Source organism: Dendropsophus ebraccatus, chromosome 6, assembly GCF_027789765.1.
Source record: "Dendropsophus ebraccatus isolate aDenEbr1 chromosome 6, aDenEbr1.pat, whole genome shotgun sequence".
NCBI classification, from domain to species: domain Eukaryota; kingdom Metazoa; phylum Chordata; class Amphibia; order Anura; family Hylidae; genus Dendropsophus; species Dendropsophus ebraccatus.
Window position 1 is genome coordinate 65759731 of NC_091459.1, and position 14534 is coordinate 65774264.

General features: G+C 43.6%; 1 protein-coding gene across 1 annotated transcript in view; it reads right to left on the reverse strand.

Annotated features, from left to right (window-relative positions):
* The window catches only part of XXYLT1 (xyloside xylosyltransferase 1), a 323007-nt gene that overhangs the window by 208742 nt on the left and 99731 nt on the right, over positions 1-14534 (reverse strand). The window contains exon 2 of the mRNA XM_069973790.1: positions 5429-5576. Coding sequence (XP_069829891.1) covers positions 5429-5576 — 148 coding nt within the window. The remainder of the gene's footprint in view (positions 1-5428; positions 5577-14534) is intronic.

The window sequence follows — 14534 nt, forward strand, 5'->3', positions numbered from 1 at the left end:
GGTCCTCATATTACAATCAAAACCAGAAGTGGATTAAAAACACAGAAAGGATCTGTTCACACAATGTTGAAATTGAGTGGATGGCCGCCATTTAATGGCAAATATTTGCTGTTATTTTAAAACAACGGCTGTTGTATTGAAATAATGGCAGTTATTTACTGTTATATGGCGGCCATCCACTCAATTTCAACATTGTGTGAACAGATCCTTTCTGTGTTTTTAATCCACTCCTGGTTTTGGTTGCAATATGAGGACCACAATACTGATTGAAATATACGTAGTGTCAACCCAGCCTCAAAGTGTATTTGAGGGGACTGTATGTTAGAAAGCCCCACAAAGCACCTCATTTCTGCACCCCCCAAACTCTTCAAAAGCAAATCCAGAAAGTTTACCCCTTTAGGGGAGTCACAGAAATAAAAGCTAAGTGTGTAAGAAATTTGAAAATTTTAATTTTCTGTGCAGAGATTTTATTGTAATCTAATATTTTTCATAATTGTAAACCTATTACCACAGAAATGCACCACAATATTTATTGCTCAATTTCTGCAGTTTATAGAAATACCCCAAATGTGGCCCTATTGCGTTATTTGACGCAACCACAAGCCTCCGATATAAAGGAGCGCCTAGTGAATTTCAACGTTTCCGTTATATTTGGTCATTTTTGACTGTACCACTTCAGGTTGGCAGAGGCTCTGGGGTGCCAAAACATAAAAAAACACCCCTAAAGGGACAACATTTAGAAAACTACACCCCTCAAGGAATGTAACAAGGGGTGCGGTGAGCATTTGGACCACACAGGTGCTTCACAGATTTTCAGAACACTGTGGTGTAAAAAAGGAAAAATTCTATTTTTTAGCCTTCACTTTTCATTTTTACAAGGGGATAAAAGAAACAAAAAAACACCAAAAGTGTAGCGAAGTTTCTCCTGAGTACGGAAATACCCCACATGTGGACATAAAGTGCCAAGCGGGCGCAGGATGAGGAGCGCCAATTGGCTTTTGGAAGCTGGATTTCACTGCAATGGATTTCAAGGGCCATGTCGCATTTACAGAGCCCTCGTGTTGCCAAAACACTGGAAACCCCCACAAGTGACCCCATTCTGGAAACTACACCCCTCAAGGAATCTAACAAGGGGTGCAGTGAGCATATGGACCCAACTGGTGACAGGCACAAATGTGGAACGATGTGACGTGAAAGGGAAAATTTTCATTTTTTCACGGTACAAATGTGCCCGTCATCAAGGGGTCCATATCCTTATTGCACCCCTTGTTAGATTCCTTGAGGGGTGTAGTTTCCAGAATGGGGTCACTTGTGGGGGGTTTTCACTGTCTTGGCAGCACGACTGCTCTGTAAATGCGTTATGGCATTCATCATCCATTCTGGCCAAATCCAGCCTCCAAAAACCAAATGGCGCTCCTTCCCTTTGGAGGCTTACCCTGCACCCACATGGCACTTTATGTCCACATGTGGGGTATTTTCCTACTCAGGGGAAATTCCTCTACACATTTTGTGTTTGTTTTTTTTTAATCTTTTAACCCCTTGTGAAAATAAAAGATCAATGATTTAGTGTAAAAATTAAACATTTTTTACACTAAATGTTGGTCTAGCCTTGATTTTTTCCATTTCCACAAGGGGTTAAAAAATAAAATGAACGCAAATACCCCACATGTGGACATAATGTGCCATATGGGCACAGGGCAAGCCACCAAAGGGACAGAGTGCCATTTAGAGGCTGGAATGGAGGATGGAGGCCATGTCGCAATTACAAAGCTCCTGAGCTGCCAGTACAGTAGGAAAAGACGTGTCTGGGGGGCAGCGTACGCTACGCTAACCCCAGACACATCACTGGATGATGAGGATGAATTGAGGAAAGAAGGATCCCCCCATTTATCCTCACTGGCTGTTTCGGTGTCAGAGGCAATAATAACGTATGCGTCCGACGTCGAAAACATTTTTATATGGGGACTAGTATATGGGGTATGTAAATGTGCAGTGGTGTGGTGTAAAACTTTATTTCATGTAGTGTGGTGTAATGTAGTGTTTATGTTTTTTTGTTTTTTTTTTACAGTAAGAAAAAATACCTACGCCAAGAAAGGAGTTGCTGATAAATGCCGCACTTATCAGCAGACAGTGGCGGTAGGATATAGGCGGGAAAAACGCCCCTACGCCAAAAAGCACTCAGCGGCGTTAGGGCGCATAAAAAGGAAAAATTGAAAAAAAAAATCCTTTTAACCCAAAGATACTTATCAGTGAATAAGTAGAGCGAAGCTGGCGAAGACTTCCGAAGAAAGCCAAAGCCCGAAGAACCGAAGATCTACAAAGATTTCCGACAGAACCAGGAAGTCGCGCCAAGGACTCCGAGGGACCCGATCTCCGCTCCGGACGCCGGGATCAGGTGAGTATGGTGCACCTACACCACACACACCTGTTCTGCACCACTCAGCTACCTAGCTGAGGGGTGCAGAACCAGGGGACACTGTTTTTTAACACTTTGATCGCCGTGATGGGCCGGCCGGTACTGGCCGGCCCATCACGGCGATCGTGGGGGTGGCACCGGCGCCATCTTTCCCCAGTACACTAATGGTGATTGGTGCTGTCTCGGACAGCACCAATCGTCATTGCTTTCCGGTTCACCGATGACCCAGAAAGCTGTTTTCAGCTGCTATCGGATGATCTGTATTGATCAGCCGATAGCAGCGATCGTCAGCACCCCCGAACAGAGATGGCCTGCTATACATTTTAGCAGGCCATATTCCCCCGATCGCTGCGATCGGGGAAACATTGGGCGTATGTGTACGCCCGTTTGCGTTAAAGCCCACCCTTTGGGGGGGGGGGGGCGTACGATGTCGTTAAGGGGTTAAAAAGGGTGACAGCTCCGAAAGAGCTTAAAATTTCAAGGGTGCTGTATATTCTTTTAAAATTATTAAATAAAAAAGGCCCAGAAATCATATGACAATTGAGAAAACGCTTGCTTGTTAGCTGGTCGCATCATTTGCGTGGTCATTGAAGGGGTTATTTCCATCTCAGCTGCTGTCCCTCAGAATGGGGATACAATGGCTTGCAATGAATATATAATATGTTTATTTTACCTTCGCAGATGTACAATGGCAGGCATGCGGGCCTTCAGATTGCGTAAGGGAAGTGCTACTCAGACCCCTGATAGGTGCGACATCTGTCATTTAACTCTGCGTTTGCAGCATGCAGAGGGAGAAACAACTAGGACTGGACTGAATTCTGCTCCTGATAGTTGCAAGCAGATGTCAGTCAGATGTCAGCAGATGCAGAGCAGGCTCAGCGAGGAAACATGGTGGATGCAGTAATATGCAGCTGCTTTTACATACTTGTAATCCACTGCCATCTTATTCTTATTGTGCCATAAATGGCTGCCTTCGGATTACTTTCCAGCCCTGATATTACAATTTGAGAGCCGTTTTGGGCTTGTTGCCTGTGGTCTACCTTACCAGAATTATGATGAGAAGGGCCTCTAGTACAAGCTTTTGCTCCGATCATCTATTCCTGCATACCTCTTTACAACAGAGGCCAGGCAATAAAAAATGGTCACCTACAGACTGATGGCTATTGCTCCTGTTAGGGTATTGTTCACACTGAGCAAATCCTACTTGCCTTAGTTACTCTATGGAGGAACTCGTGTCTTCGCTTCCGTTGTTCTCTGCTCAAAGAATTGGCATGTCAATTCTTTGCACAGACAGCGGTGGGAGCAGAGACGCGCAAGCCCTTCCATAGAGACACTGAGGCAGGTGGGATTTGCTCAGCGTGAACAATACCCTAACAGGAGCAATAGCCATCGGTCTGTAGGTGACTGTTTTTGGAGCACGAGCCCTTCCATAGAGACACTGAGGCAGGTGGGATTCTGTGCCGAAAGGTCCGTCACAGAATTCCGCCGCTTTTGCTCAGTGTGAACATACCGTTATACAGAAAATGATGGGTGGCAGCTTCTCTTGTCTTACCCAACCATCTATGCAGCTCTCTTCTAGATAAATTGTGTCTCCTGCTCCAACCATTACCCAAACACATGGCTGGCCAGATTCCATATTCCACAAAAAGGGACAGGGTTACATATGGACGCTGACCGTCTTACACATGCTCATGTTTATGATGCTTAAAGGAGTAGTGCGGCGAAAAAGGTTTTCCTTCATTCCCTGCCCACATGAAAAGTTACATAACTTCATTATATACTTTGGTAGCCAATTCAAGCATCTTACCCCACTTTCCATGACCCTGCTGGCCACCGGAAACTGCTTACTTCTGGGTTCGTCAGGACTATCTTACAGCCCCGGGCGCCACCTTGGGTCGGGACGCAGGGCTGACTACGTCACGATCCGGGACATTCTTTGGGCTTTCCTCCAAGCTCCCAGGCACTCCCCGCCAGCTTTGGCACACCTCCCATACCCATACATGCTATTGGTTCCTACTTCACTCTGCCTCTCTCTGTACAGCAATGTCAGTACTATTAAAACTGCAAGTCCCAGCGCACCCAATGGTCATACACGTCAGTCCAGTTCTAATAGTACTGACAATGCTGTACATAGCGCGGCAGGGTAAAGCAGGTCATACACTGGACTGACATGGATTAGACAGTGTATACACGGACAGCAATTAGATCTTCCAAATATGTCAGTCCAGTGTATGACCTGCTTAACCCTGCCGCGCTATGTACAGAAATGTCGGTACTATTAGAACTGCAAGTCCCAGAGCACCCGATGGTCATACACTGGACTGACATTTCTAATAGTACTGACATTGCTGTACAGAGAGCAGCAGGGTGAAGTAGGAATCAATAGCACAGCTTAGGGAGGTCTGGGAGGCATGCCAAAGCAGGGAGGGAGTGCCCGGGAGCTGGGAGGATTGCCCAAGGAATGCCCCGGATCGTGACTTAGTTGGCCCTACGTCCCAACCCAGGGCTGTAAGATGGTCCTGACGAACCCGGAAGTAAGCCATTTCTGGTGGCCAACAGGACCATTGAAAGTGGAGTAAGATGCTTGAATTGGCTACCAAAGTATATTATGAAGTTTTATAACTTTTCATGTGGGGAGGGAATGGGGGAAAACCTTTTTCAACACACTACTCCTTTAATACCCCCCGGCTCAAGGCAAACTATTACTATATCATAAAGCCCCACCAGACAACTTCATATTCCAATAAAAAGACTCATTCCTGAGGGAATGGGGCAATCCCTCAACAACCCTTGAGCTGCACTTTAAGTTATATTTATGGATTCACCTGCACACCTTCCTTGACATTCTCTTTTATATTAACATATCATAGAAAATATGACACATATCGATCAGACAACCAACTTTCTTTTACAGTGACAGAATGGACTACATTTGACATTTAGGGATCTGGTTTACGAAAATATCTCAATTATCTTATCTTATTTTAGGTTATATGAACTAAGCAACATTACCTTTTGGCATTATCTGGTGTAGCGCGACAGAGAGGAAAAAGATGGAATCACTGTAGTAAGTTCCAGTGCCAGCACTGAAGAGCTTCTGCATGGCTTCTACTATTGGAAATAGCTTCTCTGTCAGGGTGCTGACATCATGGAAAATTACCTGCCGTGCAGAATAAACATGTAATGAGCAAAAACAAATTTTATTTTCTTTTGCCAAACACATAGAAATCATTGTCCTTTGTAGCAGGCAATTAAAATAATAAACACGAATAAACACATCTCTTAACATCGCAGAGCAGACTAAAATAAGTTACAGGACAAAAACCCTAGTTTCTACATATAATTCAGCAGCACCAAATCTGTATCCACAAAGCGAATGGTTGCAGATGGTAGCCATGGCAACTGGAGGCCTGACAATGACCTCCTATCTGCTGGCTCAGGCTTCATGCACACATCAGTTTACCTTTCAGGGAGTGAACAACCAGGATTAGTGGTATCCTGGGGAAACCATCAGTGAGGCATTAGTGATGCATCGGTATTGCATAAGTTTTTGCAGAAATGCAAAATCCATTTGTCATCCAGTAAAAACAGACCCACTTACCTCTGTTGGAGCCTAAATTCCTCAAAAATGGACCATATCAATGCAGGTCCTACTTTTTTGTGGAACAGATTAGTGTTAAAAATGCATCCGTTTTTAAACTGGATGTGTGGATGACCCCATTCAAATCAATAGGTTCCTTCTCTGCAATAATCTACAAACAGAAAAAAAATATATGTATGGATGATGCCTAAGAAAGACAATCAGGCTCTGTCCTTATCTGCTCTGATCAGCTATTCAGTGAACCCTGACAGACATAATCAGTACTGCAACCTCCAATTTCGCGCATTAAAACTATTTTATTTAAATATATTGCACAAACCTATTTACTGCATGTCTATGTCCTGGTCACAGTCATGTGGTAAATATATGTACTTATATAAAATCACTTAACCTCTTAAGGACGGAGCCAATTTTTGTTTTTGCGTTTTTTCCTTCTTGTGCTTAAAGGGGTTGTCCGGCGATAAAAAATTATTCACAGAATAACACACATTACAAAGTTATACAACTTTGTAATGTATGCTATGTCTTTGAATGGCCCCCTTCCCCGTGTCCCACCACCCCCACCCGTGTACCCGAAAGTGTGGTGCGCTATACATACCTGTCACGTGCCGACCACGGTCTCCGATCCTCAGCAGTGACGTCTTCTTCGGGCGGCCAGCGGATCTTCCCGAGTGCTGGCCGCCCTCTGCAGCGTCATCCGAAGCTCAGCCGCGGCCACGTCATCAGCTGCTCAGCTGCGATTGGCTGAGCACAGTTATGCTCAGCCAATCGCGGCTGAGCTTCGGATGACGCTGCAGAGGGCGGCCAGCACTCGGGAAGATCCGCTGGCCGCCCGAAGAAGACGTCACTGCTGAGGATCGGAGACCGTGGTCGGCACATGACAGGTATGTATAGCGCACCAAACTTCCGGGTACAAGGGTGGGGGTGGTGGGACACGGGGAAGGGGGCCATTCACAGACATAACATACATTACAAAGTTGTATAACTTTGTAATGTGTGTTATTCTGTGAATAATTTTTTAGCGCCGGACAACCCCATTAAAAGGCCATAGCACTTGCATTTTTTCACCTAGAAACCCACATGAGCCCTTATTTTTTGCGTCACTAATTGAACTTTGCAAAGGCAGACTTAATTTTTGCATAAAATATGCTGCAAAACCAGAAAATAATTATGTGAGCGGTGAAATTGAAAAATAAACGCAATTCTTTTTCTTTGGGCGGTTTTCTTTTTTAAGCTGTTTGTCCTATGGAAAAACTGACATGTTATACATGTTCCTCAAGTCGGTACGATTAAAATGATATGCAACTTGCATAACTTTTATATTATTTGATGGCTTTTAAAAAAATAAAACCTTCTGCAGCAAAAAAAGGTCCCTAAAATTGCTGTTCCCATGCTTATAACGCTTTTATCCTTTGGTCTATGGGGCTGATTGAGGTGTCATTTTTGGCGCCATGATGTGTTCTTTCTATCAGTACCTTGAATGCGTATACGCGACTTTTTGATCGCTTTTCATTACAATGTTTCTGGATTTGATGTGACCAAAAATGCGCAAATTTTGCACTTTGGCGGGTCTTTGCGCTTACACTGTATACCGTGCGAGATCAGGAATGTAATAAATTACGAGTTAGCACGATTCTGCATGCCGTGATACAAATCATGTTTATTTTTATTAATAAAATGGGAAAAGGGGGGTGATTCTAACTTTTATTAGGGGAGGTTTTTTTTTAATTAATTTAATTGTTTCACTTTGACTTTAATTTTAAGTCCCCCTGGGGAACTTCTAATACAGCTACACTGATCTCTCACAGAAATCAGTGTAGCTGTATAACAGAGCACCGATCCATGAGATCGGTGCTCTATTGTTTTGGCCTGCTGCAGGCCAATACAATAGAATACCGAGCCGGGATCAGCGTCATTACGTCGCTGAGGCCTGGCCCGGTAAGATGAAGGGATCCCAGGGATGGGCTGCATTTAACACTCTAAGATGCAGCTGTCATGTTTGACAGCTGCATCCAACGGTGTTAATTAGCGGGAGCGGCGATCGGATCACTCCCACCAATAGCCACGGTCCCGTGCTGCAGATAGCAGTCAGGATCGCGGCAGTTCAGAGCAGGGTAGCGGCGCGGCCCCACTCTGAACTCCTCTTACGGACATATGACATACGAATACGGCATATGTCCCTAAGAGGTTAAAGGGAAACTGTCACCCCCTTTTTGCATTATGACTTCTCTACACAGGTGTAAAGGGTAAATTTTGCAGTTTTCATACCTTATTTTATATCATATGTCATGGTGCTTATTCCAGTTAAAGTGTTCTTTTATTATCTGGGGATTGTGCCACCTGGGCGGGGCTTTTCGACCGAAGCGCCACTTAGTCCTGTCCTAAAGGTCTAGGCCCCACCCTCTCTAGGTCGGCCCATACCAATGACCATAAATGTGCATGTGTCTGCACAAATGACTCCATTAGGATGGTATGAGGGCCCGAAGTCCACAGATGGGGGTTGTGCTCCCAGCCCAACACCGTGCAGGACGCTTGTCATTTGCCTGAGAACACCAGGATTGGCAAATTTGCCACTGGCGCCTTGTGCTCTTCATAGATGGAAGCAGGCTCACACTGAGCACATGTGACTGACGTCACAGTCTGAAGAAGCCGTGGAGAGTGATCTGCTGCCTGCAACATCCTACAGCATGAACGGTTTGGCAGTGGGTCAGTAATAGTGTAGGTGGCATTTTTTGGAGGGCTACACAGCCCTCTATGTGCTCACCAGAGGTAGCCTGACTGACACAGAGTGCTGAGATGAGATCATTAGACTCCTTGTGAGACCATATGCTGGTGCGGTTGGCCCTGGGTTCCTTCTAATGCAGGACAATGCTAGACCTCATGTGGCTGGAGTGTGTCAGCTGTTCCTGCAAGATGAAGGCATTGACGCTATGTACTGGCCCACCCATTCCCCAGACCTGAATCCGAATGAGTACATCTAGTACGTGTCTTGCTCCATCCACCAATGTCACTTTGCACCACAGACTGTCCAAGAGTTGGCGGATGCTTTAGTCCAGGTCTGGGAGGAGATCCCTAAGGAGCATGCCCAGGCGTTGTAGGGAGGTCATACAGGCACTTGAAGGCCACACACAAAACTGAGCCACTGAGCCTTGGTCAATCATCAGCTAGAGAAAGTGTTTGTGTAACACAAAATGTGCATCGCTGAGACCTGCTTGCCATGCTCCCTCTCCCTGCGTTTTTATGATTTATCGTTGGAAATAAAGAAGAAATTTACACGTTGCTGGGTGAGTGCCTGCTCTTTTCCTTACTGGATTCACTTGTTGTAAGGACATGAGCCTGTGTTTTCCCACTTTAATCTTGTGTGTGACTCCAAATATATGGTACACATGTGATTGCTTCAAGACACAATCCCTTTAACCGTATCCATTGTCAGAGAAATGTGCCCCTACAGAACCTGACACTGTCAGCATTGATAAACACTGCACTGAAACTAGTAACACTAAGGTTAACATTTAAATTTCCAATTTTTTTTTTTTTTTAAAGCAGATCGTCACCCCCTGACCACCAACCAACTGGACGCAAGGCTGGATAGAATAAATAAAACCATTCAGGACCTTTTTTGAATGTATCTGTGGTTTTATTTCCATAAAAAGACACCTTTATTCGAGCTGTAAATAGCATCAAGATGACAGGGTCTATATTTTCTTAGGTACTAGCACTGCTACAGCTAACTGTGCGGTATGCAGTGCATGCTGCCAATTATGTAGACATGGGCATTTAACAGTTAAGTGTGGCAGTGCTATAGGCTCTGTCTCTTTGACACTATTCACATTAGTGAGGGGAAAAAAAAACTCAAACAAAAGGTAGCAAAGGTATTGACTGAATGTTTTTATTGATATTTAAGTAGCATTGCTGCAAGTTTGCTAAGAGGTTAGGGGGTGACAGATTCACTTTAAGTAAGAGATAAAGCTTCAATTAATGGCATATGCTAATATATACAGTTTTTTTAATTCTAGTGTGCAAAATAGGAAAAAGCAAATAGAGTGGGTAAAACTGATCTCATTCTTCTTCTAAGCATGTAGCCAGTATCTGGACTGTATTTATTGTACAGCACATGCCGAGGACTGGCAGCAAAGTCCTTTTTACAGTCACCGTTTTTTCAGTTTCTGTAATACTTTCAAAATAACTAGCACTGAAATGTAGACCCCAAATATTCATGTTATGGTATAACAGGAATTTAGCCTGGATCCTTTATTCTGCGGCAGCTTGAATATTAGCAAATGCCCTCCCACACACAGTTATTTTCTTTCTCATCTGGAAGGGAAATTTAGGGAAAGGCAGATACATATTTGCCAGTTATAATTTTGTTTTAAAATGGTTTTGTATTTTTTAAACCTGTAAAATAATTTTCACATTTCCAGTCCTAGTTCTGCTTCATTGTCGGATTATGTTGAACCATTCAATCTCTTTACCACTGCTTGTTATCAAATACATCTTGGCGCTATGGTCCTACAACATATTTTTGCTCAGTTTTATGTATTTTGCAACCAAAACCAGGAGTGCATTGAAAACATAGAAAGGCCATGTTCACACACTGTTGAAATTGAGTGCATAATTGCCATATAATGGCAAATAATTACCATTATTTTAAAAAGAACAGCGTTTGTTTTGAAATAGCATCCTTTATTTGCTAATAAATGGCGGCCACCCACTGAACATAGCCTTTCTGTATTTTCAATCCACTCCTGGTTTCAGTTGAATAATACTGACCAAAAAACTGAGCAAAAATACTGTGTTAATTGAAACCAAAGCCAGGAGTGGACTAAAAACACAGAAATGTTATGATCACATACTGCTGAAAGTGAGAGGCTGCCCATCATTTAAAGTGGCACCATCAGCAGGTTCTGGCCAATGAACCTGGTGATTAGAGATGAGCGAACAGGGTTCGGGTTCGAGTCGATCCGAACCCGAACGTTCGGTATTTGATTAGCGGGGGCTGCAGAACTTGGATAAAGCTCAAAGGTTGTCTGGGAAACATGGATACAGCCAATGACAATATCCATGTTTTCCAGATAGCCTTAGGGCTTTATCCAAGTTCAGCAGCCACCGCTAATCAAATGCCAAAAGTTCGGGTTCGGATCGTCTCGAGCATGCTCGAGGTTCACTTATCTCTACTGGTGATATCACCCAACTGCTCTTTACCTTAGGATTGCAGTGCTGGTCTTATGTCTGTGAGGTCCGATATTGTGCCGCATTTTGATAATTGCCCATATACTAATCCGCGGGTTTGGAGCATTCTGGTCGTTGCCCGTCCACCCAGAGGACCCCTCCGCCCCCGTCCGAGCCTGCCCCTACCAGCCCATAGTGCATATGCATAGTCATACTGCTTGCAATTATTTTAAAACGACCATTGTTTTGAAATAACATTTGTTATTTGCCGTTAAATGACAGCCATCCCTTCAATTTCAATAGTGTGTGAAAATAGCCTGTGTTTTCAATCCACTCTTGGTTTTAACTGAAAAATACTAAGCAAAAAATACTGTGTGGGAACATAGCCTGTAAGTACAAAGATAAATTTTGCAGTTATGAATTCTAATAAGTTTATCTGCCAGAACTAGATTCTCAGAAAGTGTCTGCCATTCATAGCACTCTATGACAAAAAGGCCAGACATTCAGGTAACAATAGTAACAATAGATATTTTAGCGAAACAAAAAAAAGAATGCATTCAGTGAATGATTGTGCAGACTGAAAACTAGTTTATTGTTGTTGTTTTTACTTTCTTCTGAGGAGAATACCTCAATCTACCAAAGGGGTTGGCCACTTTGTAGTAAAATTGTTCAGTGGACACTATTAGTAATTGTGCTCACTGTATATACTGACAGCAGCTCCCTGTGTACCTTTATAGAGCTAAAATAACACTCCCCTTATCCAGGCTGTGGTGCCCTGCTCTGTTTTGTTTCTGTCCATAAAATGGCCAACATGGAGGAGCATGTGACCATGCCCCGCCCCCCAGTGTCCACCATAGGCATATACAGGCTCAGTGGTGGACACAGGGGGCGGGGCATGGTCACATGCTCCCCCATGTCAGCCATCTCATGAAAAGAATAGTATATACAGTGAGTACACTTAATAATATTGTACACTGAGCAATTTTACTATAAAGTGGCCAGCCCCTTTTAAGTTGTCAAGTGGGGGGATGAATAACCATTGAGGCAAGGGGTCTGGTGGAAATTGATGCACAGGAATGGCACAGTAAACAGAAGACAATAGGGTAAGTTGCCAGGTAACTTTACTCACTTAGGACCCTAACACACCAACAGATTATCTGACACATTTTTTTTTGAGTCGGAGCCAGGAAGGGATTATAAACAGGGAACAGTTAATAAAGGAAAGACTGAGATTTCTTCTCCTTTCAAATCCGTTCCTGGCTTTGGCTTGAACAAATCTGTCAGATAATCTGTTGGTGTAATAGGGCCCTTAGAAATCAACAATGCTTGGTGGTTACAATCAAGCCTAGTTCTTGGTTATAATTGACATCTGGCTGATGGTAACTGCTTTGCGTTTTTTGTATAATATACAATGGCCTCACCAAAGTCCTGTTCCTACTACTGTGTCAGCATTTCTATATGTGTCACTCCCTTAAGGTTTTTCCACAGGCCTCCTGCCAAAGCCATTGCTGACTGCAGCTCAGTTGGTGTACTGTAAGTCCAGGAAATAGCAAACATGTTGTGCTAAGCATCAGCTTTTTTTCACAGGCTTCTGATGTGTAGCCTGGGATGGGACAGAAAACGAGAACCCAGGCTAAGACATACTTATGTTACTTATTATTGACTATATTTGACTGTACCTGTGTTGACTTCTTAAACTGTACTGGGTTCTTACCAGGGTAAGACACTGGTGTTTTCCCATTGATTTTTAAGTGTTTTTAATTTTAATTTTTTTATTTTTTCATGTATTTCCTTTTTTGTGTTTATTAATCCTATGTTTTCACATGTAGACTTGCACGCCCTTTGCCACTGATTCCTTGCTTTGGAAAGAAGAGAGTGACACCACAAACAACGGAGCCAGCATAATGACAGGGCACATCATTTGATGAATTGACAGCACCTGATATAAGGGAGAACCACAAGACTACTCTGTAGGTTTGCATATACAGATTCTGCACTGGCAAAAAATTGTAAGGAGATTTCAATTTAAACAGTAATTTGACCCCTTCTCTAGGGTACCAAAAGGGAATTTATAGCCAAAAAGAAAGTTAGGGCGCTATTACACAGAGATTTATCTGACAGATTATTGAAGCCAAAACCAGGAACAGACTATAAACAGAGAACAGGTCATAAAGGAAAGACTGACATTTCTTCTCTTTTTAAATTCATTCTTGGCTTTGGCTTCAAGAATTTGTCACATAAATCTGTGTGTGTAATAAACCCATTTTATTAAGTATTGTCAACTTGGTATTCCCCAAATAACTAAGGGATGAGCAAAACTAACACTTGAACTTTTCGGTTCGATACTTTTCAGTAGCAGCACCTTAGAGAAAATGGCTATACAGAAATATTATATATATATTATAACCCCTGGCAAAAATTATGGAATCGCCAGCCTCGCAGGATGTTCATTCAGTTGTTTAATGTTGTAGAAAAAAAGCAGATCACAGATATGACACAAAACTTTCTGGCTTTAAGAAATAACATGTATAAACCAGTGTAATATGTAACACTAAGTACTAGATGACTCAGTATCCTAGCAATATGAACCATAACTACTAAATAGGATATGCTTAAAGGACAACTCCCACAAAAAATTTTTTTTGCTCATTTAACACACATTACAAAGTTATATAACTTTGTAATGTGGTTAAATACCCGGCCTGGCCCCCTTCCCCCACTTTCGGACCCCCGACCCCCCACCCCGGAAGTTAAAGAATGTATACATTACCTATTACGATCGTCACGGTCCTCTTCTCCGGGGCGGCATCTGGTGACGACGACGTCAGAGCTGGGGGCGGTCCGGGTCTTCTTCCTCCTCGGCGTCTTCATGCAAAGTGAATGGGGATGAAAAGGCTGCTGGTGCACATGCGCACCAGCAGCCTTTTCATTGGCTGGAGCGCATCACATGGCTTCCAGCTTGCTCAGCCCTGATTGGCTGAGCTTGCTGGAAGCCATGTGATGCGCTCTAGCCAATGAAAAGGCTGCCGATGCGCAAGCGCACTGGCAGCCTTTTCCATCCCCTGGACCCGGAAGTCGGAGACATCGCTGGATGGCGGACGGCGGCGACGGAGAGGCGGACGGCGGGCGAATCGAGTGGCGATCGTCACCGGAGAGATGGTGAGTATGGTGTCTGTGTTTTTTTTTTTTGGGGGGTCCCGCGGGAGTTGTCCTTTAATCAAACAGTGTTTATTAAGGTAACACCTTTACCATTATATACAAATATAAATCTCCAGAAGTCTGCTAATTGTGGAAATTCATGCACCATGTCATGCCGTTCTTTCCCTATGTCAATACTGTCCAGTACAG